At 44.8% G+C, this 21,916-nt stretch overlaps 1 protein-coding gene across 12 annotated transcripts in view; it reads right to left on the bottom strand.

The window, feature by feature from the left end:
• SYTL2 (synaptotagmin like 2) overlaps window positions 1–21,916 on the bottom strand; it is a 104,908-nt gene that overhangs the window by 50,804 nt on the left and 32,188 nt on the right. For 11 of the 12 annotated variants that reach the window (XM_036028717.1, XM_036028718.1, XM_036028716.1 and 8 more), the window contains exon 2: window positions 8,031–8,533. In XM_036028717.1, the coding sequence (XP_035884610.1) occupies window positions 8,031–8,143 (113 nt within the window). In that variant the 5' untranslated portion in view covers window positions 8,144–8,533. Of the gene's footprint in view, window positions 1–8,030; window positions 8,534–13,157; window positions 13,481–21,916 lie in introns of those variants that run through there. The other variant, XM_036028715.1, reaches the window with a different exon arrangement.

The following is a 21,916-nucleotide window of genomic DNA, read 5'->3' as shown; positions in this document are numbered from 1 at the left end:
CCAGGGTGGCAGCAGGGCTGGGCATGAGGGCTGGGAGCGGGAGGAACAGGAGACATAGTTACCCTGAGTCTCTCCCAGGCGTGCTTGGAGAGCGTCTTCCCACCTGGAGTCCAGCACTCTGTCGGGACTTCCCCCACTCTCCCAACACCCCCAGGAGGAAGTGACCCTACCCCAAACATGCCCCATCATCACCCTTGGACACACTGCCATGATTACCCATCACTAAATCCTGACAGGGACAGTATTGTCACTTCACGCTTCTACATCACCAGACAGGTCATGGATTTTAGTAAACGTTTCTAATGGTTTTCCACTGCCTAGGTCTTCAGTAGAGCAAACTACCCGCAGGCTGCCAATGGAGTTTTTGCCTTTTGCTTCCTAAAAGACCAAGTTTGGGTTTAAGTCCAGAAGAGGTAAGTCCTTCAGCTTTCCCTATTAAAGAGTGAGCCCCTAGGGTCAGGGTCTGTACTTAGCACCTCTTTGCTTGTTGTGTGAAAAACAGTAGGGATTTTATTCAGTGCTTGTGGAGTGAAGGTATCACATGAGGCCCCTGACCACCGGGCTTAAGGCTACCTATTTGGATTCATTTTCCAGCATTTAACCCCCATGCTCCCACTTGCCAACATACTAGACTTCTCACTGTTGCCCATCCTACTTCTTCACAATCCCTATAAACTTTAGAAGCAGGAGGGTGCAGCAGAAAGACTATGGACTTTGGAGTCTCCCACAAATTAGGTCCAAATCCTAGTCCTGACCCTTCCTGGATGAGACCTCTGGCAGGTTACTGGACCCCCTAAGTGTCAGTCTCCTTGTTTGTAAAGCTAGGGGACAGTAAGCCCTCCTCTGCAGGACTTCAGGGATGATTCAATGAGGCATTTCTCAGAAAGTACCTAACAGTGCCTGAACCTCAATGAAAGGTCAGTAAGTATGAATCCTCTATAGATATCACTCCCTCCCTTCTCTGCCCAGCGTGAAGGGCTCCAGTGCTCTGTGTGCACACCTGTCTCATCCACTAGGCTGCCGACTCAGCAAACTCCTCAAAGGCGAGGACCACATCCCAACCACCTGTACAATACCAGCACCTAGCGCACAGCCTGGCACACAGCTGGTACCCCAAGACTCTTTGTTGACTGACTGAATCAGTGAACAAATAAGTGCTCAGCAGCCACCCGTCTGAGTCAGGCAAGCGATAAGAGAGATCCTGTCACTGCCAGGGGTCAGGAAACCACACTATCACAATGGCAGTGCCTTCTCATGATGGGGCAGGATATCATCTCTCAGTGGAATAGGAAAAAATGTGATAAAATGTGGCAACTGTCATCATCTGTTTGAAAGAGACTGCAAACCCTCATAGCACAACAGCTCAAATTCTCCACATGAGATTTATTTACTTATTTTTGTTGTTCAACTGAAAGGCATTTGTATGGGTCTACATGCCATTCTCAATCTCTCCTGCCTGAGAGATGGGCTGGATGCCCCTGCTCCTGCTAAGTGTTCAGTGCACAAGGGGATGTAGGCTCACTGAGACGTGTGGCACCTGGAAAAGCCGGGAGCCATCAGAGGAGGGAACTAAGGTTGGGTCACCGGCTCATTTCTTTTAAAGTGGTAAAAGAATAGGAAACTCTCTCAAATTCAATACATGCTAGTTATATATATCTTAACATGATAATCTACATTTAGTCAATTTCTATTTCTATCTCAGTTATTTGAAATATTTTACAGATGAATTAATGTGTGACATCAAAGTCCAAGTTTTGTAAAGATGTAAATCATTAAAAAAAAAAAACAAAACAAAACACTGCCTAGGAAGTGCTGTTAAAATCTTCTCTATCAGCCTATGTCGTATCTCATTTTTCCTGAAGTCTAACCAACCAAGTCAGCATTTGATTTCTGATCATTGTATCATTCAGTTGAAGTGGGAAAAGTGTAAGTTTTCTGGGACTCACTGTTTACCCCGTACCATCCTCTCCCCACATGCACGTTGTGCTTAGTAAAGAGCTGAGGGAAGAGAAGATGCTTAACAAAGCCCCTTGGGCTGGTGAGCAGAAGCGAAGGCAGAAGGTCACTCACTGCAGAGGGAACACTGTCCTGCTGCCCTCCAGGCCGAACGTGCTGGTTGTGCACACATGCACACAAAGTGTTGCTTTATACTGAGATCCATGTTTGGCACTTTACATCATGCAGCATCTCATTTAGTCCATGCAACTTCACCAGATGTACAAAGAGCTTAGTCAACTGCAAAGGATGGCCCACTTTGCCTCCTCTGTATGTTAAAGATATCTGTTCATTTGTTCATTCACTAATTCATTAATCCCCTATCACATACCAGGCCTATGGTTGGAATTGTACATAAAAAATATACAGCCGTAACTGCCAATGTCAACTTCTGTGGTGCAGAGACTGTGAGCACTTTCACAGGGAAGCCAGAAGAGCAGTGAAGCCCTCCAGCCTGGCCTCAGCACTTCCCCTCAGCCTACCCACTTTTCCACCTTGTAATTACAAAGCACACACCAGCTCCCAGCTATTCCTCATGACTAAGCCTAACATCATAGGCAGGACATGGCTGATAGTATCTATCAATTGTGAATAATAAGAATCAGCAGGCTGGTTCAGAGAGGCTGATTGGTCCATTTCCCAGCCTCTCATTTTTAAACTCTGCAGTATACCCCTCAGTATAGATGGTGAGATATGTGACTTCAAAGTAAGCTTAGATGCTTATTTTGAATGTGAGAACTGGGAAGGACTTTAAATACAAACAGCCTCACTTTATAGATTAAACAAGTGAGGCCCAGAAAAGTTAAGAAGTTTGCCCAAGGTCACACAGAACTGGGAGAGGAAGCCAGCTTGACTCCTGGCCACTGCTCTTTCTACTACCCCAACCTGCCTCGGAGAACCAAACATGATTTTCATTTCTAAGATGGCTATTGCACTTCACTCTTTCTACAAAGGAATTCAGCCTTTGATAGAGAATCTGAAAACCAACGCATGTGAAAATTAAATAAACTGCAAATGATCCTTGCAATGGAAAGTGAGAGGCAACATGTGTCCTTTGCATCATGGATACAGCACAGACCCCACAATCCGCTGAGACACAGCACAGAGTGTGGGAAGCACAGCCTTCCTAGTTTGACAAGCAAGGCTTCAATCTATCAGGGCACTCAGCCTCTTCCACTGGACCTCCTCATTGTTGAGTGGCTCAGCTCCACTGGTATGCAGATGAAAGGGGAAAATGTAAGTGAAGCTCTGTGTACAACATAGTTCCTCAACAAATGTTGCTCCCTGTCCCCTGTACTTGGGCAGAAAACACCACCTGAGGTCCTGGAAAGCAGTTCTTCAATGACAGCTGCCTTCATTTAAAAGAAACTAGGTCTTGAGGATGCCGCTGAGAATCCTAAGATGTGGTCGCGGTTGAGATCATATCTGTTATGAGAACGCCCATCGCCATGGATGTGGTTGTGTGTGCAGGGGTGGGGGATGTGGCGCTGGCAGTGTGCAGACACACATGAGCAGCGATTTCCTGCTGGCAGTGTGATGCGAAGCACAGGAAACACCACCTCTCCAATGTGTCATTTTCAAACCATGAAAGACTAAAATTACATATGTATATGTATGATGGTGCCTCTTAAAAAATAAGAGGGCAGAAGGGGTGGGGAAGAGAGAAAAAGATTCTCTCCTGATGTCTGCTTTACTGCTGGGTTGTGAATGTCCCCAGTTGGTTGTTAGGGCAGCAAGCAGAGTGGAGATGCACAGTGATAACCAGGCTCAGCACTCGTGGCTACAGGCAGAGAGGCAGCATGACAGACAGCTGTGATGGCAACAGAGCTCTGGAGCTGTTACCTTCCATCTGTACCCCAGAGACGCTACCATGGATATTCCCTTGGGTTTAAGTCCATGTTGTACCATTAACAGGTTGAGTGATTTGGAAACTGAATACTTCCTCTGTATGGCATTCACTTTTCTCATCCATGAAGTCAGGATGGGAGGTAACACATAGATTAAATCATCTCTAAAGTGTCTCAAATGAGCTTGGATGTGAGCAATTCAAAGCGCTGGATACATCAGACGTGGCAAATAGATTTCTGTTGGAATGCCAAATCTCATCCACAACTGAAAAGGATTCTGAGGCATATCCGGTTTTGATGAGCACATCCATTAGTGATGTCCTCATGGCTATAGGAGGGTTATACTCCAAAGTCCATAACAAATTAGCTTTTGGAAGAATAGTCTCAATTTTAGTGGCAGGTTTGATTTTCTAATGTTTTACTTAAACTAACATTATAATAACATAATTTAATTTCTAACTAACATTATAATAACATAATTTAATTTCTAAAGCCACATACCAACTATAAGGATGACTGGGGCATTATAAAATCATGTTTAGTAAAACAAGGTTAAGATTTTAAATTTGCAATTGATAATCCATTAAATATATAAAGGCCATTGCATGGCAAATTCCCCAAGGACTAGAACCATGATTCAATCATCCTAGAATTACCTTCATACCATTGTGCAGAGGAGGTCCCCATACTTAATAGGTACTCACTTAAATTTCACTGCATTACATAATTGAGAGTTTTTTGCAATAATTTCATAATAAGAAATCAGACTACCAACCAGATACTTCTGTCTACTTAGAGGCATAGGTGGAGTGACAGAAAGGGACTTAAAACATATTCATCACCTATTATGAGCTAAGAAGAGTAAGAATTATTTTACTTACTCCTGACTTTAATCCTTTAACTTTGGTCCTATGGTTATTCCCAGTCTCAGTTGAGGCTCAGAAAAGTTAAGTAACTTGACTAACAAACCACAGTTGACCAATGGTGAGGATAGGATTTATGTCAGTTTTGACTCCAAGGTCTGTGCAGGGAAGTTCTTCCCTTGTGTCAAGGTGAAACCCTTACTGTTCTTCTGACAGAATGCTAGCAATGAACTGTATGGAGCAGAGGGGCCAGCACTGGACCAAAAACTTTTCTCATTATGGCTTTGGCACTGACTAGCTGTGTGACCCTGGGCAAGTCACTCCCCCTCTCTGGGCTTTACCTTCTTTATCTATAAAGTGATTAGGTAGACCAAAAAAAATCTTTCCAGAACTGCCAAGCTGTAACTCTGATGGAAGAGTCAAAAACAAAGAGCTGGAGGATGGCCAGGGGACTGGAAAGCAGAAGCCCACTGAACAGAATTTCCAGAAACCAGAGACCTAGCTCTGGTCCCACCAGCCCAGGCACAGAACAGCCTCACTACCATCCCCTCAAGTCCTTTCAGTCATAAAGCAAGGAGGAGATCAGACTATGATTCCTCTTGTGTGAAGTGGGCAGTGGGCTGGGCCCCTTCCCGTGCCCACAGGCTATGGGCCTTGTGCCTATCTGCTCCCCCTGCACACCTTCCCTTCTCCCCAGGTCCAGGCTCCTGGACTTGCCTGTGGCCAGGCCAACATGGGGTGCTGGGACCTAACTAAAAGGTCCCCCAGAATGGTGGTGGTAGACAGGGCTTAACTCATACCATATTTTTCACCACCTCGAGCCTTCTTCCTATCAGGTTAAAAAGCAAAAATCAAGGGCAGCACCAGTAGCAGCTGCTGGGGCACCATCAGATACAGAGGACCAAAAGAGAGTCTGCAAAGTCACCACTGCAGAGGGACTCAGCACTTGTGCAGCAGCCACAGACTAGCTGGTGCCACAATCTCCACACTCACGCCCCTTAAAAGGCCCAGGAGGAACTCTGCATATTTTTTTAATCCTCACCTGAGAACATTTTCAATTGCTTTTTTAGAGAGAGAGAGGAAGGGAGAGAAACACAGATGTAAAAGAAGCATCAGCAGGTTGCCTCTGTATGCACCCAGACCGGGGATCCACGCTGGAATTGGGGGTCACAGGCACCCCTGCAACCCAGGTATGCTCCCTGATTGGGAATCAAACCTGCAATGTTTCAGTTTCTGGATGATGCTCCAACCACTGAGCCTCTCTGGCCAGGGCTGACTTAGCAGCCTGGAATTCCAGGGGCCAAGAAAATACAGAAGGTAGGGGAGAACAAATCTCTGTCACAAGGTGGCTTGGTAGAGAAGGCAGAATTGCAGACCACACATAACAGCATGGAAGTGGAAGGAACTGAAGGAACTCACAGCAAACCAGTATTCACAACCCCATCTTCCTGAAGTAGGAAGAGGACCCACTGCTTCCTCCATCCCATCTTCTGAGAGGCTAATAGAATCCCCAATTCCCAGTGTGCATTAAGAATCAACTAATATGGTGACAGAAGGAGATTTGACTTGGGGTGGTACACACGCAATCCAATAAACAGATGGTCTATTAGAGAACTGTACACCTCAGACCTATATAATTTAATTAACCAATGTCACCCCATTAATTCAAGTTTTAAAATTTTAAAAAAGACTCAACTAATATTGTATCTGTGTTGCCTCCGCCCTTACTTCTAAAATGGGTGTAACAGTCCTGCCTGGAGCATAAGAGAATAACATTCACAAAAGGGCTTCAGAAACTCTGCATGGGTAAAGCCTTAATGCTACCAACAGGCTCTGATGGCTGATTAGTGTAAATCCTCTGTCCCTCCTGGGGAAACTGCTCAAGGCACCTTACCTGCTGAGCATGGAGAGCAGTGCCCTGTCCAGGTGCCTGGAGCACTGCAGGTGACCTGGGGGGAGGAGCATGACAAGATCCCCATTCTCATGATCTCCACTACCTACAGCAACCTCCTGTCACTGTCACAGCTCAGTGTGCTACCTCACACCAAGACAGCCACCCCCTTTCCCACGGCCATGTCCCAGGGTGGCCTGTCTGCTATTCCTTTTTCAGGGAGAGAAGGTGGACTTAGTGAAGAGTACCTGAAGGCCAGGATTTGATTCTCACTTCTGAACTGACCAATTGTATGAGCTCGGGCAAGTCACCTGACCTGTCTCAAAGTCAATTTCTCCACATATCAGAGTGAGTGAAATTATATCCTCCTACATCCCCCTAAAGGCATAAGAGTGTTGTGAGCTCAGAAGAAATAATGGGTATGTAAGCCCTTTGCAACTTGTTAAGCACTGCCTATATACAAAATAGTAGTAGAAGCCATAATCAGACACTCTGGTCTGCCTGGAGTGAATTTCAGCATGTTCATTTGTAAAGCATCTGTGTTCAGTTAGGGTCAAAATATGGGAAACGGTGCAAATAAATCCATTATTCCTGGTTCTGTGTGCCAGAAAATAAGAACATGGTTCTTTTTCTCCATCTCGTCCTCTGAGAGGATGTGTTCCTTTAGGATAACTCCTGGGGTGGGATCATGCAGTTAATACTGCCTTATACTGAGGAAGCCTTTTGCTGCCTCCAAAGCCTGAGATTACATAGGCAACAGATGGCAGGGCCCAGAGGCAAGCTGGCTCCTTCACCCTCCTGATGTCATGCTCCTCCTACCATACTGGTGAGGGAAAGCAGCAGAAATGTGGACGTGGAACACTTGGGCTCCTCCCAACAAGGACAGTGTGTCAGAGCTGCCACTCCTTCTGGTGGGACACAAACGGAAAACCGGCTCTGGCAGAGGCAACTTTAATTGCTGTTGAAACCAAACCTCTCTGAAAGTATGCAGAAATATGAGCTATCTCCCCATTTATTTTCTTTTAAAAATTTGCAAGTTTAAAACCTCCCTAATTTGGTCCATAATTCAGTTTAAGAAAGTGTTTTCTACAAGAATATGGATATAAATATACACACACATCCATATACATGGATGTAGATGTAGGTGTTTATATATATGTGTATACGTAATGTTTCATTTTTAATTCAGTGTTTAATAAGTTGAAGGACTTTAGTTAGGTTTTTAATCTTTTCTGGCAGGAGTCCTATGGGATAAATTAAGAGACACCAAGGAGGAAAAAGTCCCATCCAGGAAGTAAACCTAAAATTGGAACCCATAAATTCAGGCTCCAAGTCAGAACTACCACTTATGGTTGAGAAAAAAAAAAAAACACGTCTCATCTCCTTACAGACTGGCCCTTCCACCCCCACACCCAGGGACCTCCAGGCCCATACCTGACTCTCTCTTCTTCAACCCTCTTCAGGGCCGCATCCCGCTGCAGAACCTCCATGATGGTCTCTTGCTCCTCCTCCGTCAGGAAGCTTAAGTCGATCATTTTGAAAGGCATATGCAAAAATAACAGTAACAAATCTGGCTTGAGGATCTCAAAGCTAAACAACTCTGACTGTAGCCTGGATGACTAAAAGATGCAAAAGTGAAATGAGATAATATCTTGTTCAGTTCTGTAGCAAAAGTCTTGTTTTGGCTCAGCAAAAGTTTTAGGTGGCCAATTGCAAACTCCTAAGCGGCCTTTCCCGTGAGGCAGGAGTGGTCTGCAGGACGACGTGTAGAAGAGGCTCTGAGGAGGAAGCTGCATTCCTTGCCAGCCAGGTCACTTGTTCCTACAGCTGCATTTCCACTCACACGCCTTCTCTGGACTAGTCTTAGACACAGTTGATTCTCCTTTGGTCCTCGTCACCAACTCAAGGGAGGTGAGCAGCATCTGAGCATCACCTACCTGGAGAGATGTGAGACAGTAGACAGCAGTGAGAGGTAATTCCTATAAGCATTGCTCTTTATTACAAGATTTAAAACATGCCTGGGAGGAAAACAGACCATGTGAGATCATTTCTGAGACCAGGAAACCAGTTCTGCTGGCTTCTTGAGCAAATGGCAAGTGGGTCGTGAAACACGCTTCAACTCAATTCCAGACTGCCAAAATGGAGAGCACGCACACACGCCTGTCAGTGTTTAACAATTCACTGAGGAAAGGCATGTTTTCAGAACGAAGCTGGTTCTCAAACTCATGGAACACTGGGCTAAAAAGTCACAGTAAAAGTCAGCAAGGCCAGGGAGATGTGATTCAAGTTGTCAAGTGACTATGGGTAAGAAATTACAAATAAAAATTCACCAACACTCACTTCATGAGTACAAATGTCACAGTGGATTATACCTGTCCTCCATAATGACAGGAAAGCTAGTACTAGGTAGACATAGTTTGCAAAAAACAGTGGGAGTTGTTATTCTTCCCCTAGTCCCACCTCTAACCTTTGCTGGGCCTAGAGCAACTCACCAAGCTTGTCTCCTTCATATCTGAGGAGAAAGAATACTTACTGGCATGTGTACATAAACTAGGGGAAAAAAAGAGGCAGAATTTCAAAACACCCCATCCTCCAAAGTGAGCATTTTAAATGGGGACAATGGGCAAGAACCCTGTTTTCTTTGAGGCATCTTAAACCCATGTGCAGTGAGAAGTGGAGACCTGAAGAATGCCACAGCCGGGCAGGACTCACAGACCCTCAGCTCCAGTTTTGGGGCCCTTTTCATAAGTGCACTGCTGCATATACAACAGAGACTAAAAACCAGGAGTTTAGTAAAGCAGCCTCACTGAGTGAATTCATCCAACTGGGTAAGAGTGTACCTGGTTGTATACTTGTATTTTCCTTTTCTCTTTGGATTACGTTTCCTATCTCCCCCACAAAGTTTGTCCTTCATCGACAGGTACTCTGAAGACCTTTGTTTTATTTTCCTGTATCTCTTTACAAAATGCCCACAGAGACTACTCCAATAAATATGAAGACAGTACTTCATTCTCTTTTGTGACATTTTGCATGTATTTGCCTGCTTGTTCATCTTGAAAACTACTCAGCTTTCAAGATGAAAGTCTCCACCCCCAAGGAGCCTCCCCTACCTTCCATAGCCAGAGTTAAATGATGTAGGTGATTTTCTTATTGCTCCTAACTCTTCATCCCCTACCTGAAAGAGAACTATGCAACCATGTTGCCGCTAGAGTGAGCAGAGTATTCATCCCTACCTTCCTCACATTGGGATTGGCCTGTGACTTATTTTGGCCAATGGAATGTAACAAGTGTGGTGTAAGCACGGGCTGTGGATGTGCCCTGCATGGTTTGGCTTGGCTTCTTATGCTGCTGCATGTGCCACAGGAGAGCTTGCCCAGGTCTCTGCCTCTGCCTCTTCAGTCTGGCCCCAGAAAAATATAAGGACTGACCAGAACCTAACCCACCTGAAGCAGGTCACCCTTGCTGGCCTGCAGATATGGAAGCAAGAAATAAATATTTGTTGTTGAAAGCCACTAAAGTTTGTTGGTTGTGATATAATATTATTGTAGCAGAAACTTGACTTTACAAAAACTTTTTCCTCCATTAGATAACTCCACTGATGTAATTATTTATCTGCCTTTAGTCTCTCCCATTTGACTGTGAGTCTCTGGATGAATAAACAAGTGAGTAAGTAAACGAATGAATGGACCCAATCCAAACACACAACTTCACCAGGGGATGGCTATCTCAATTCTTTCATGTACAGTTGCTTTCTTTCATGCACAGTAACTTCCTTAGATCTCAAAGTCTGGGAAGGAAATAGATTCAAGCCACATTCCGGGAGCTATGTCCCCAGTGAGGCATTACACTGCCATATGGTCCAGTGAGAGGTTGTTTTGAAGTTCAATGAGGGGACAGGAAGAGAACAAAAGAGAAAAAACACTTGTCCCGCAGTGGTAGCTGGCAGGGCTGCTAAGAGGGAAATGCTGGTTTCCACACCCTCACAGAGAACCAAAAGCAAAGCTGTGCTTCTGTGTAAAAGCTTCTAAGGGTTAAAAGTTTTTCCTAAAAATAAACTGTTAGTGAGACAAAGGGCAGTATCCTCCTTTTACAGACAAAGGAGTGAAGGGCTGGGACCCTTGACTCCTAATTGATTAGCCAGGAGTCACACCCTATCAGATAGCAGGGAGCCCACAGGTGGCTATTGAGACTTTTCAGTACCAGGTTCTCCCCCAACTCCCAATATTCTAGGTGCTGCGTATCATGGGAGCTAATTGAACATTTCATCCATTCAACATTTATTGAGAGCCTTTTGTGCCTGGCACTGTTCTCAGCACTAAAGATACGGCTATAAATAAGACAGAAATAAATTTCTGGTCTTTTGTGGAGCTTACATGCTAGTTGAAGGAGACAATGTTCAAACTCAGTAATAAAAAATAAATTAAAAAATCACACTAAATAAATGAATCATGTCACCTGTTAGAAGATGAAAAGGGTCATAGAGGAAAACAAAGCAGGGAAGGAAATTAATCATAAGGGTTGGGGTGAGGGAGTTGGAGTTTCAAAGAGAGTGTTTAGGGTAGACCTCGCAGAGAAGATGGCGTTTGAACAAAAACATGACAGGGGTGAGGAAACAAGCCATGCAGATACCAGAGGTTCCTGAGGTGGGGGTGTGTCTGCAAGTCAAGAAACAGCCAGGAGGCCAGTGCAGAACCGTCAGAGTGTGCCAGGAAGAAGACAGGATAGAGCAAGTTGGAAAGGAAATAGACCGGACTGAATTAGGCTTGTTTTTTTTTAATTGATTGATTTTAGAGAGAGAGGAATAGGGAGGGAGGGAGAGACAGAGAGAGAAAAATATCTGTCATTTCATTAATGTATGCATTCATTGGTGGACTTTTTTTTAAGATTGTATTTATTTTTAGAAAGAGGGGAAGGGAGGGAGAAAGTGAGAGAGAAATATCAATGCGTGGTTGCCTCTCATGCACCCCCAACCAGGGACCTGGCCGGCAACCCAGGCATGTACCCTGGCTGGGAATTAAACCAGCAACCTTTCAGTTTGCAGGCTGGCATTCAATCCACTTAGCCACAGCAGCCAGGGTCATTGGTTGATTTTTGTATGTGCCCTGACCAGTGATCGAACCCACAACTTTGTCATATTGGGACGATGCTCTAACCAACTGAGCTACCTTGCCAGGCCCATATGAGGCTTTGTAAGGGCTATAAGATTTCTGGCTTTTTCTCTGAGATGAAACAGCATCAAGAAAGGCAGGAAAAAAAAAAGAGAATGAATATTTACTGGGTACTCCCTATGTGCCTGGCACTTTACATATATCATCTCATAGACTCCTCACAAGATCTAGGGAGGTATTTTGTTATCAGTGTTTTCCAAATGAGGAGTTCAAGTCTCAGGGAGGTGTCTGCCACCAAGCTTGTGTTTTGTGGGTCTGGCATTTACTAGTGGCTTTGTCAGAATAAGCCACCCCAATGCTTACATCTCATCTAATTCTCCCCTCCACATGGATTTCTCAAACTGAGGAAGCAGAACAAAAGTCTTCTGTCTGGGCCCTGGCTTCTATGGCTCAGTGGATTGAGCACTGGCCTGCAAATGAAGGGGTCTCTGGTTTGATTCCAAGTTAGGGCACATGCCCCCATTGCAGGTTGAGTCCCCAGTGGGTGGCTTGTGAGGGGCGACCACACATTGATGTTTCTGTCCCTCTCTTTCTCCCTCCCTTCCCCTCTATCTTAAAAAAAAAAAAAAAAAAAGAGTCTTCTGTCTGGCTCTGGACCCTCATTCTCTGCTTAACATCAAAGAATCACTGGCCCACAGCTGGCGGTCAGCATGGGGACAACTTCAGTGCAAAAACTTGGAGGGACGGATTTTGGCCACAGGGATTCCTGATGGGTTCACAGAAGGAGTAGCTCCCACTGAACAAAATGTTCTCCTTAGGTTCAGCCCTTCCTCCCGCCCCTCCTCTGAATGCTGCTGGGTGATTTTTCTAAAAAAACAAACAAACCAAAAAAATCACTCCAAGTCCTTACCACGGCCTGTAGGACTCTACAGAAATTAACGCCTGTTTTCTCCTCCAAGCTCTTCTCCCCAGGCCCTGGCCACACTGAGCTTGGTCAGTTCCTTTTGCCTCCAGGTCTGGGCATACACTGTTCCTTCTCCTGAAATATCCTTTTTTGAGCTGGTACCATTTGAATCTCAAGTTAAATGTCACTTACACCCAGAAGCCTCCCCTAACCTTCAAGGCCAGGTCAGAGGTCCCCCCAGTGTGTTCCATTAGCAACTGACATCCTCAGTGAGGGCACCTCACGCTGTCTCGAATCCCTGCCTACTCGTCTTTGTCCCTCACTAGCTGACGAGCAAGGCCAGGGCCTCTGAGTGCTCTGTATCCCCAGCACCTGCCCCTGTGGCTGGCTTCTGGCTCCTGCTACACACTCGAGTATTTACCACATGAACATAGGTCCCCTTCACACGAACCTGGCTCTAAGGCCCATAACTGAAAAATCGGGTCCACATTATTCATCAAGTTCCAGCCCCAGATCCTCTGTGTGACAATGTGGTTTCAGTTTTCTCACCTACATAATGAGTCTATTTAGTCCTGCTTTCCCTCCTTATGGAAGTCACTGTGAAGCTCTGGTGAGAATGCAGGAGGACACCATCAGGGACAAATAAGGACTGAGCAGCAGCTGGAACAGCAGCACACAGGGGCAATTCGAGGGCTCCGAATACAGACTATGCTTAGTTCAGTCTCCATGCATCAGCCCTGCTGTGCCATATCGATAAAGCCAATACTTTTCCTGGCAACTGTCCAGAAGTTAACCTGGAGAAAGAAACCAAGGCCCCAAACAGTTGGTCCTTGCTTTTGGTGGCAGCAAAGAGAAGAGCTAGGCTTGTGGCTCCAATCTCAATCACCCTGCCTCTTGCAACCCAGGTTAAAGCCTGGTTAACAAAAGCATTTGTTTTCCAACTCCTTCTGGAGTTGGCAAGGAGTGGCAAGGAGGGTCCTGGCTGGCTGTTGTTGTACCAAGGCCTGCAGACCCCAAGGAAGGGGAGGAAAGCACGAGTAAGTAGTGACTCTCACATGATGAGGTTTTCGGAAGAGAGGCAAATTGTTCTGACAGTCCCGTGACATCACGCAGGAAGCCTTGAAAGAAAAGCCTGGGAGGCAGAAGGAAAGCAGGGACAAATGCGCTTGAGTTGGGGTGGGGTGGGGTTGGGGAGAATGGTGCAGGACAGAAACAGGCCTGATTAATTAAGAGGCTCACCCCCACCAGGGGCGATCCATCACACATAAAACCAAAAGCTTTTGGAAACTTCCTAAGTCACAGTGGCATCAAAGGACAAATGGAATAACCACGAACAGTTTAGGAAAAGCCTAGGAAAGAATGAGTGGAGTGAGACGATCAGAGAACATTTGCTCACCTCCCTCCTGGCAGAAAGATCTTCTCACAGTGCACTGGCCTGGCAGTCACCAGACCAGAGGCCACGCTGCCAGGACACCGTGCCGAAAGCAGAAAGTTTCCCTTTTGGGCTGTTCCACTTCTCAGGTTTAGTCGGCATTTAGTTGAACTTGCCTGTAATTTCCACCTTTTGCCTCCAGTTTGCCCTGCAACCCTCAGCTCACTCCTCCTTTTCACACACATTTAAAAGAAAGAAAGCTTTCATGTCTCTGTTGTTGAGGGCTAAGATGAACTTCCTCTTTCCTTCAGCTGTCCCTCACTTGGTGTATTCTAAACCTCTTATGATCTTGGTCATTTTTCTCTGGACTAAAAAATGAGCAGGTGGTGCAAAGTACTTTACACACATAACCTCAGTGAATCCCTCTGACCACCCAGTAAAGCAGGCATTCTTCACACAATGCAGATAACACTGGGCTCGCAGAGCTCGATAACTTGTCTATAGTTGCTCCACCAGGACATGATTTCAACGCAGGGCTATAAGATTCTAAAGCCAATGGTTTTAACCTTCACTACATCACCAGCCCCCTTATTCTCAGAGAGCTCACACAGTAGTTAGAGACAAAGATGAGTCTAGCACCCTAGGTTTCCTGATTCCCAGGCCAGTTTTTTCACCCTGCTGTTCCTCCTTCTGCTCCTTCCTTCTTCACCATCATTTCCTGTGACCGTCAGGCCTGGGCCCTCAACTCACGGCATGCTCTTCTGTGCACAACCTGCCAGGAACAGGAGCACGATTGGGCCCTTTGGGTGTTTTCATGGACAGACATTGGGGGGAAAGGACAAGCGTGGGACAGAGGGAAAAGGGCACCTGTGTCAACATGCAGGTATTTATACACATGCCCATTAGCCCTGTAGAATGGTAGAAATCCCTGGAACCAGAGACTAGCACTAAAAAAAACCCACCTTACATATTTAAATCAATCAGAATGTTTTGTTATATGCTTATGTAAAAATGTGTTCATGTGAACAGCAGATTTTGTCCACAGCACGGTCAGGAAACATGCTACATGAATATGTTCCAGTCTCGGTGTGGTCAGGGCTTTCATCACTCTGTTTAAAACATGCAGATGATTCAGCCTAATGTTCTGCCTAAATGGGGCTTTGTCGGGGCGGGGGGGAATAATTCATTGTCTAGTGACCGGTCTAAGGTGGCCTCTCAAAAAGGAGTGAGTTGAGTGAAGAAATAAAAGGAACAGATGAATTGAACCTATGAAGAAGCGAATCAATGACAGAATGTAGTGTAATGGAAAGAAGTTATCAAGTGTTTCTGGTTTATTTTTTTGTAAAGGAACAAATGAAATGGCAAAACTGAAGGCAACCTCAAGATACAAAGCTTTCACCTTTGTGAGGATTCTTCCAAAGGTGAAAACTATTTTTCCACTGCATTTAGCTCCCCCAACTCCAGGCTGATGGGGCCCACCACTAATGTTTCTTTCCCACAGACTGACCTGGCAATCTCAGACTAAGCGACAGGGGAAAGACTACTTATATGTGACAACTCCCCTCTCCCTTAATCCCATATTCAAACCTAAAGATGATGTCCTTAGGTTTCTGAAAGGCTTGTTTTTGCCATTCTTAGGCCTCAACTTTAGACTTATGGTATCCATAGGAATTAAATATTTCAATCAAGCCCCAACCAAGGGCAAGATAATGAGCCATAAAAGGAAGATAGCATTATACACAACTAACCCTCATACAAGTACCATGTTAAGTACTGACAAAGGAGGCACAAACCAAGTGTTGGGGCCACAGGGATTTAGGAAAGAGAGGAAACGCAGTGAGCCTGGAAGGCTGAATTAGAGATGCAAGTGGGCCTTTTGACCGAGAGCAGTGGGCTATGAAACCACAAAGATGTTCAAAAGGAGACTAAAACTAAAGCTATAGGGTATAAAGGGGGAGACAGCACCTGAGGTCTGGAATCGAGGGGCCAAAAATGCCAAGAGAGCAAATTGGAACCTGAATTTTTCACATTTTCCAGGCTTGATAAATGTGCCAGGATCACTCCTTTAATCTATAGTTTTGTGGGTTTGAACGAAAAGATAAAAGAAGTGAAGAAAAAAAAGGAGCTGGGTGAATGGGCAGCTAAAAATTCATTTTAAAACTTCACATTCAGGCTGAAAACTCAAATCACTTCTAAAAAACGATGATCTCCAAAAGGGATGGCTTCCCTCTGACAACAAACACTTTGAGAAGGAACTGGGAGACACTAGAACAAGGGCGGTCTGAGGTGCTGGGAGCTGCTGCACAAGCCAGCACACCCATGGGCTCACGATGGTTTCCCGGCTTGGGAAGCACCAGGAGCCCCCCGAAGTGCACACTGCCAGGCAGACATGTCCTCTCCCCTTGGAATGGCAACATCCACAGTCCCAGATCTCAGTGCAGGAACAGGGTAAGTTGTATGTCCCAACATTCTGCCAGTGCACAGTCTCTGCCCTCAGACCTTGTCTTCTGGAAAGGAGGGCAGATGTTGAACAGGCCCAAGAAGTCCTACAAAGCAGAAGAGCTTCCTGCTATAAAACTCTTAACCTGTGGGTGGGGGGCAGTGGGGAGGCCTAATGTAGTCTCAGGGGGCCAGGAAAGGCTTCCTGGGAGAAATACGCTCTCTGTCCACTATGAACTCTATAGTGAAATCAGAATTGGGAGTTCTATCACTTTGCCGGTATTTATTACTACTGCGTGTATCCAGCTCTGGCTGATGAGCAGCGGATTCCCAGACACTGATTGTTCAAGTCCTACTGAGTCCAATTCTTCAGGGATGAGACCCAGGAATTTGCATTTTCTGAAGTGTTCCCACATGATGCAGCTGTTTGGCCAGGTTTTGGGAATCACAGCTACAAAGGATCCTAACAGGTCAGAAATGGTTGATGACTGGTTAAAGAGCACAGCAATTTGTAAAGTTGGCATGTTCATCTGTTTTCTAGCTGTAATGAGCTAACACAAAACTGAAGTAACAGCTGAATCAGTCATAACTAGTTCTTTGCACAGATGAGGAAGCTGAGGCGCAGAGGGGTTAGACCAACTGCTTAAGGTCACACAGCTACCTAATGTGAGAGCTGGGACATGCAGAGTACACCATCTTCATCTGCCTGGACATACACAATTTCAACCTAAATAAGGATTTGCAGACGGGCTAATAAATGGGTTGGGCTGCATTTTGCAATGATCCCGAAACCAGCACAGTGGTAACAGCAGGCATTACAGATGAATTCTAGATTTAATTATTTTCTAGGTTTTAAATTCAGAGGACAGGAGTAGAAGAACCAACTGATTTATTAACCATGCTGGAATTAAACCCAGGATCATAAAGTTAACTGAACTGTAGCAATCCCCAACTCAGACTTTAAAGGGACTATATAAAGCCTCATTTTTATGCAAATATGTACATTCCTATCCGGCCTGAGAGTGAGGGACTCTCTCTAGATGTATTAACTTAGGGCTTCCCAAACCTCACTACATTAGCAACACCTGAGAAGCTTTTTAAAAATATACCCATGCCGGGTCTCTTCACCCTCCATCTCCTCACAGCTATTTTGATTTTACTGGTATATCTGGATTTTTTTTTAAACTGCCTAGGTGATTGTTAACGGGCAGCCAGCACTGTGGTCACTGAACCAATGGTCCTCTCCTCTCTTTGGCTCCTGCTTGAACCCAGGACCTGGGGTGAGGCAAGCAGGGCATGAAGGCACAAAGTAAGAAGGTAGGGTTGCATGAGCATAGCACCCGCACCTGCGGCACCCTGAGAGCAAGGCCTCCTTAAAAGTGACGCACTTCGGGCACAAACTTTAAGGAGACACCCACTCTCAGGGTACCACCTGTGCAGCATCAGCCCTCACATATCCTTGTCTGCACAGATTTGTGTCCTGGGTGCCTCACTTGCCTCGCTAGCCCAGACATACCCAAACCCCTCTGGCCAGGCCATTAACCATCCCAAAGGTACATCAAGATGCTACCATGTGTGAGGTCCTCCCTCCTTGCTCCTCTCCATCCTCTAAAGAGACACATTTTGAAACTGATGTAAGTGAATAATGCCTACGACATCCATGTACTGTGATGGAGTGGAACACACTGGTTTTGGAGCCAACAGTCAGAAGGGGATTGTTCTTTTATTAGTCCCTTGGTAGTTCCCCTAAGGACTCTGAATTTGTGTCTTGGTCTGTACCATGTGGGCAGCACTTCACAGGGTTGCTCTGAAGACAACATTAGGCTATGAGTAAACTGGTACGGGACATAGCAACTGCTCCACAAGTGCCTGGTGACAGTGGCCTGCCAGCATTTCACTAACTGGGTCCCCTTCCCGAGCTGCCTCAGGTTGGAATGCTACTGCCGCTGCTGTTCCTGTTTTCCTCATCGCACTCTCCCCCACCTTCGACCTCCCACCCATTTCAAGAGTCAAAATCTTGATTTCCGCCAACACTCCCCTATCCTTCCCACCAGGCCTTTAAGGAGATTTTTAAAAATCTAAATTTGATGTTGGAAGTTTGGAGTGGAGAAGTTCCCATTTTTAAATCACCAAGAATTCTTCTAAATTTTCTCATCTTAGGCCTAGACCTCAGCTTTAGAAAATCAAAAGTCAAGAGTCTGACATTGTGGTCTCTGGTTCAACATTAATAGCCCTCATCCAGTTCTGCTCCCTCTGGCGGTGGGCACAAAGGGGTCTTGGCATCCCTGTGTCCCCAGCCCCTGGCAAGGTGCCTGGCATACAGCCAGTGCCTCGTTCACTGAACAAAGGAAAGAAAAACAGACATTGGAAGGGAAAAACCAAGACAATTCAACAGCATAGAGGAAAAGCCAAGAAAGATTACAAGAGTGGGGCTAAAAAAGTTTGGCAAGTTATCTTCCATAGATGTACAGTATTTGCTAACTCCCTGTGGTAGGCAGAATAATGGTCCTCCAAAGAGGCCCACATCCTAATTCCTGAAACTTGTAAATATGGTACTACGTGGTAAATGGGACTTTACAAATGTGATTAAGAATCTTGTGATGGGTTTGCACAGCAAAGGAAACTATAACAAAATGAAAAGACAACCCACTGAATGGGAGAACATGTTCACCAATGATACATCTGATAAGGGGTTACTATCCAAAATTTACAAAGAACTTATAAAACTGAACACCAAAAAAAAATACACAATCCAATTAAAATATGGACAGAGGCTCTGAATAGACTCTTCTCCAAAGAGGACGTACAGATGGCCAACAGACATATGTAAAGATGTTCAACATCACTAATCATTAGAGAAATGCAAATTAAAACCACAGTAAGATAACACCTCACATCTGTCAGAATGGCCATCATCGCTAAGTCAACAAACAACAAGTGCTGGTGAGGATGTGCAGAAAAGGGAACCCTCATGCACTGTTGGTGGAAATGCAGACTGGTGCAGACACCATGGAAAGCAGTATGGAGTTACCACAGAAAATTAAAAATGGAACTGCCTTATGATCCAGCAATTTCACTTCTGGGAATATATCCAAAGAAGCTTGAAATACTAATTCAAAAGAATATATGCACCCCTATGTTCACTGCAGTGTTATTTACAGTAGCCAAGATTTGGAAGCAGCCCAAGTGTCCATCAGTATATGAGTAGATAAAAGTGCTATGGTATATTTACACAGTGGAATACTACTCAGTGATAAAAAAGAAAGAAATCTTATCTTTTGGGACAGCATAGATGAACATGGAGAACATTATGCTAAGTGAAATAAGCCAGTCAGAGGAAGACAAGTACCATCTGATTTCATTTATATGTGGACTCCAATGAATAAACAAAATAGAAACAGACTTCATAAGTACAGAAACCACAATGACAGTTGTCAGATGGGAGGAGATTGGGGGGCTGGGTGAAAAAGGTGAAGGGATTAAGCAAAAAAAACAAAACGCCCTCATAGATACAGACAATAGTATGGTGACCACAAGAGAGAAAGGGGTGGGGGGAGATAGAAAAGGTTAAAGGAGGATAAATGGTGAAAGAAAGAGACTGGACTATGGGTGGGTGGTGAACACAATACAATATACAGATGACACGTTATGGAATTATATACTTGAAACCTATGTAATTTTATTAACCAATATCACCCCCAATAAATTTAATTAAAAATAAAAGAATCTTGTATTGGGAGATTATCCTGGATTATCTAGTTTGGTTCAATGTAATCTCAGGTCCTCATAAGAAGGATAGTCAGAGGAGATGAGGGGATGAAGACAGTTAGAGTGATATGCTTTGAAGACGGAGGGGCCATGAGGCAAGGAAGGCATGCAGCCTCTGGTGGCTGGAAAAGGAGAGGAAAGAGATTTTCCCCTCTGGCCTCCAGCACAAACTCAGTTCTGCCAACTCCTTGATTTTATTCTGTGAGACCCATTTCAGACTCCTGACCTCCAGGACTATAAGATAATACATTTGTGTTCTTTCATGTCACTAAGTTCGTGGTCATTTGTTACTGCAATAAAAAAAAAAAAAAACAATACACAGTCTGAGGACAGATAATGTACCTTATTCGTCTTTGAATTCTCAGTTTATTGCCTGGAACTCTGCTGATGAAATAAATCCTCATAAGCAAGAGCAAGGTGGATGCTTTCCTCTTCTTGCCCCACGGCCCATCAGGTGCCAGATTCAGTTGATTGAATCTCTGCAACCACTCTCCAATTAAACCCTTTCTCTCCTTTTCTACCTCTCATTTAGTAACTGTCTCTGAATGTGGCTTCTTTTATTCCTGGTTCTCCCTCATTTCTGTCTACCGTACACAGTCCAGCTGGATGCACATAGCACTCCAAAGCCCCACTTCAACTCTGCCATACTCTGACTTAAAAACCTCCCCTAACTCTTCCCTGATGGCAGAGTAAGTCCAAATTCCTTATCCTAGTATTGACATCCTACTTGTTCCAAGCTTCCTATCCAACATTCCTACCCCATGAACTCCAGCAAAACCACTGAATAGCACGTCTGTACTGTCGTTGCCAGACCTTTGTTTTTGCTGTTCTCTTTGCCTAGAATGTCTTTCTCTTATATTGTGCATGCCCAAACCTTACCTACCACTCAAATCACAGCCTACAAGACACCTGCTCCATGAAGCTGCTCCTGCAGCCCCCCTTTCTCCTCACAAATATTCTTTCCACAAGCTGGCAGTAACTACTTTTTTCACTGAGCCTTCAGAGCCTGTATCTGTATACTCTCATCTGAAGCACAGGCCCCAGCATCAGAGAGACCCTAGTACAATGTGCTAGTTACTCAGCTTCTCTGAGCCTCAAGCTTCATATCTGTAAAATGGGCATTATATCTGTCTTGCCAGGTTGTTGAGAAGATTAAAGTTCATGCATAGGTGTTCAACATAATAAATATTCAGTAATTACACAAACATTATAGTAACTTACATACACATGAAATTCCCACTTCTAGACTGTAATGGAAGGGTTTATGTCCACTTCATTTTTGTAACCACACAGTACCTTGCACATAGTAGTGAAAAAAATCTTTTAAACACTGAATAAGTCACTGAACTACTGGGAGGCCCTCTTCAGGCTTCCTGTTCTGTATGTAGTAAGGATGGCCTCCCTTTTCTCCACTTCAGAGAGTGGAGAGAAATCCTGCCAGTGTTCGACAGAATTCCCAAGATGGAAATTTTGTAAGAAAGACCCACTCTCTTTGCTTATTGCCCCTAAGCTGCTATACATCCCTACTAACAAGAAATGAGTATTGTTTTCATTAACATAAGTTACACATTGTTATTTTAATGTCACTGAGTCCTAGCTCAGAAAACAGCTGTTGTCCCGGAGCTGGGGGAACAAAGTTCCCTTTGACTCCGTTAGGTTTAGAAATCCCATGCCGGAGATGCTGTGGCATTCCTTGGTGGGTATGCAACTGTCACCTTCCTTTAAAGGC

This window comes from Phyllostomus discolor, chromosome 6 (assembly GCF_004126475.2).
Source record: "Phyllostomus discolor isolate MPI-MPIP mPhyDis1 chromosome 6, mPhyDis1.pri.v3, whole genome shotgun sequence".
Lineage (NCBI taxonomy): Eukaryota > Metazoa > Chordata > Mammalia > Chiroptera > Phyllostomidae > Phyllostomus > Phyllostomus discolor.
Note: the sequence above shows the minus strand (reverse complement) of the source record. Positions and strands in the feature narration are given on the sequence as shown.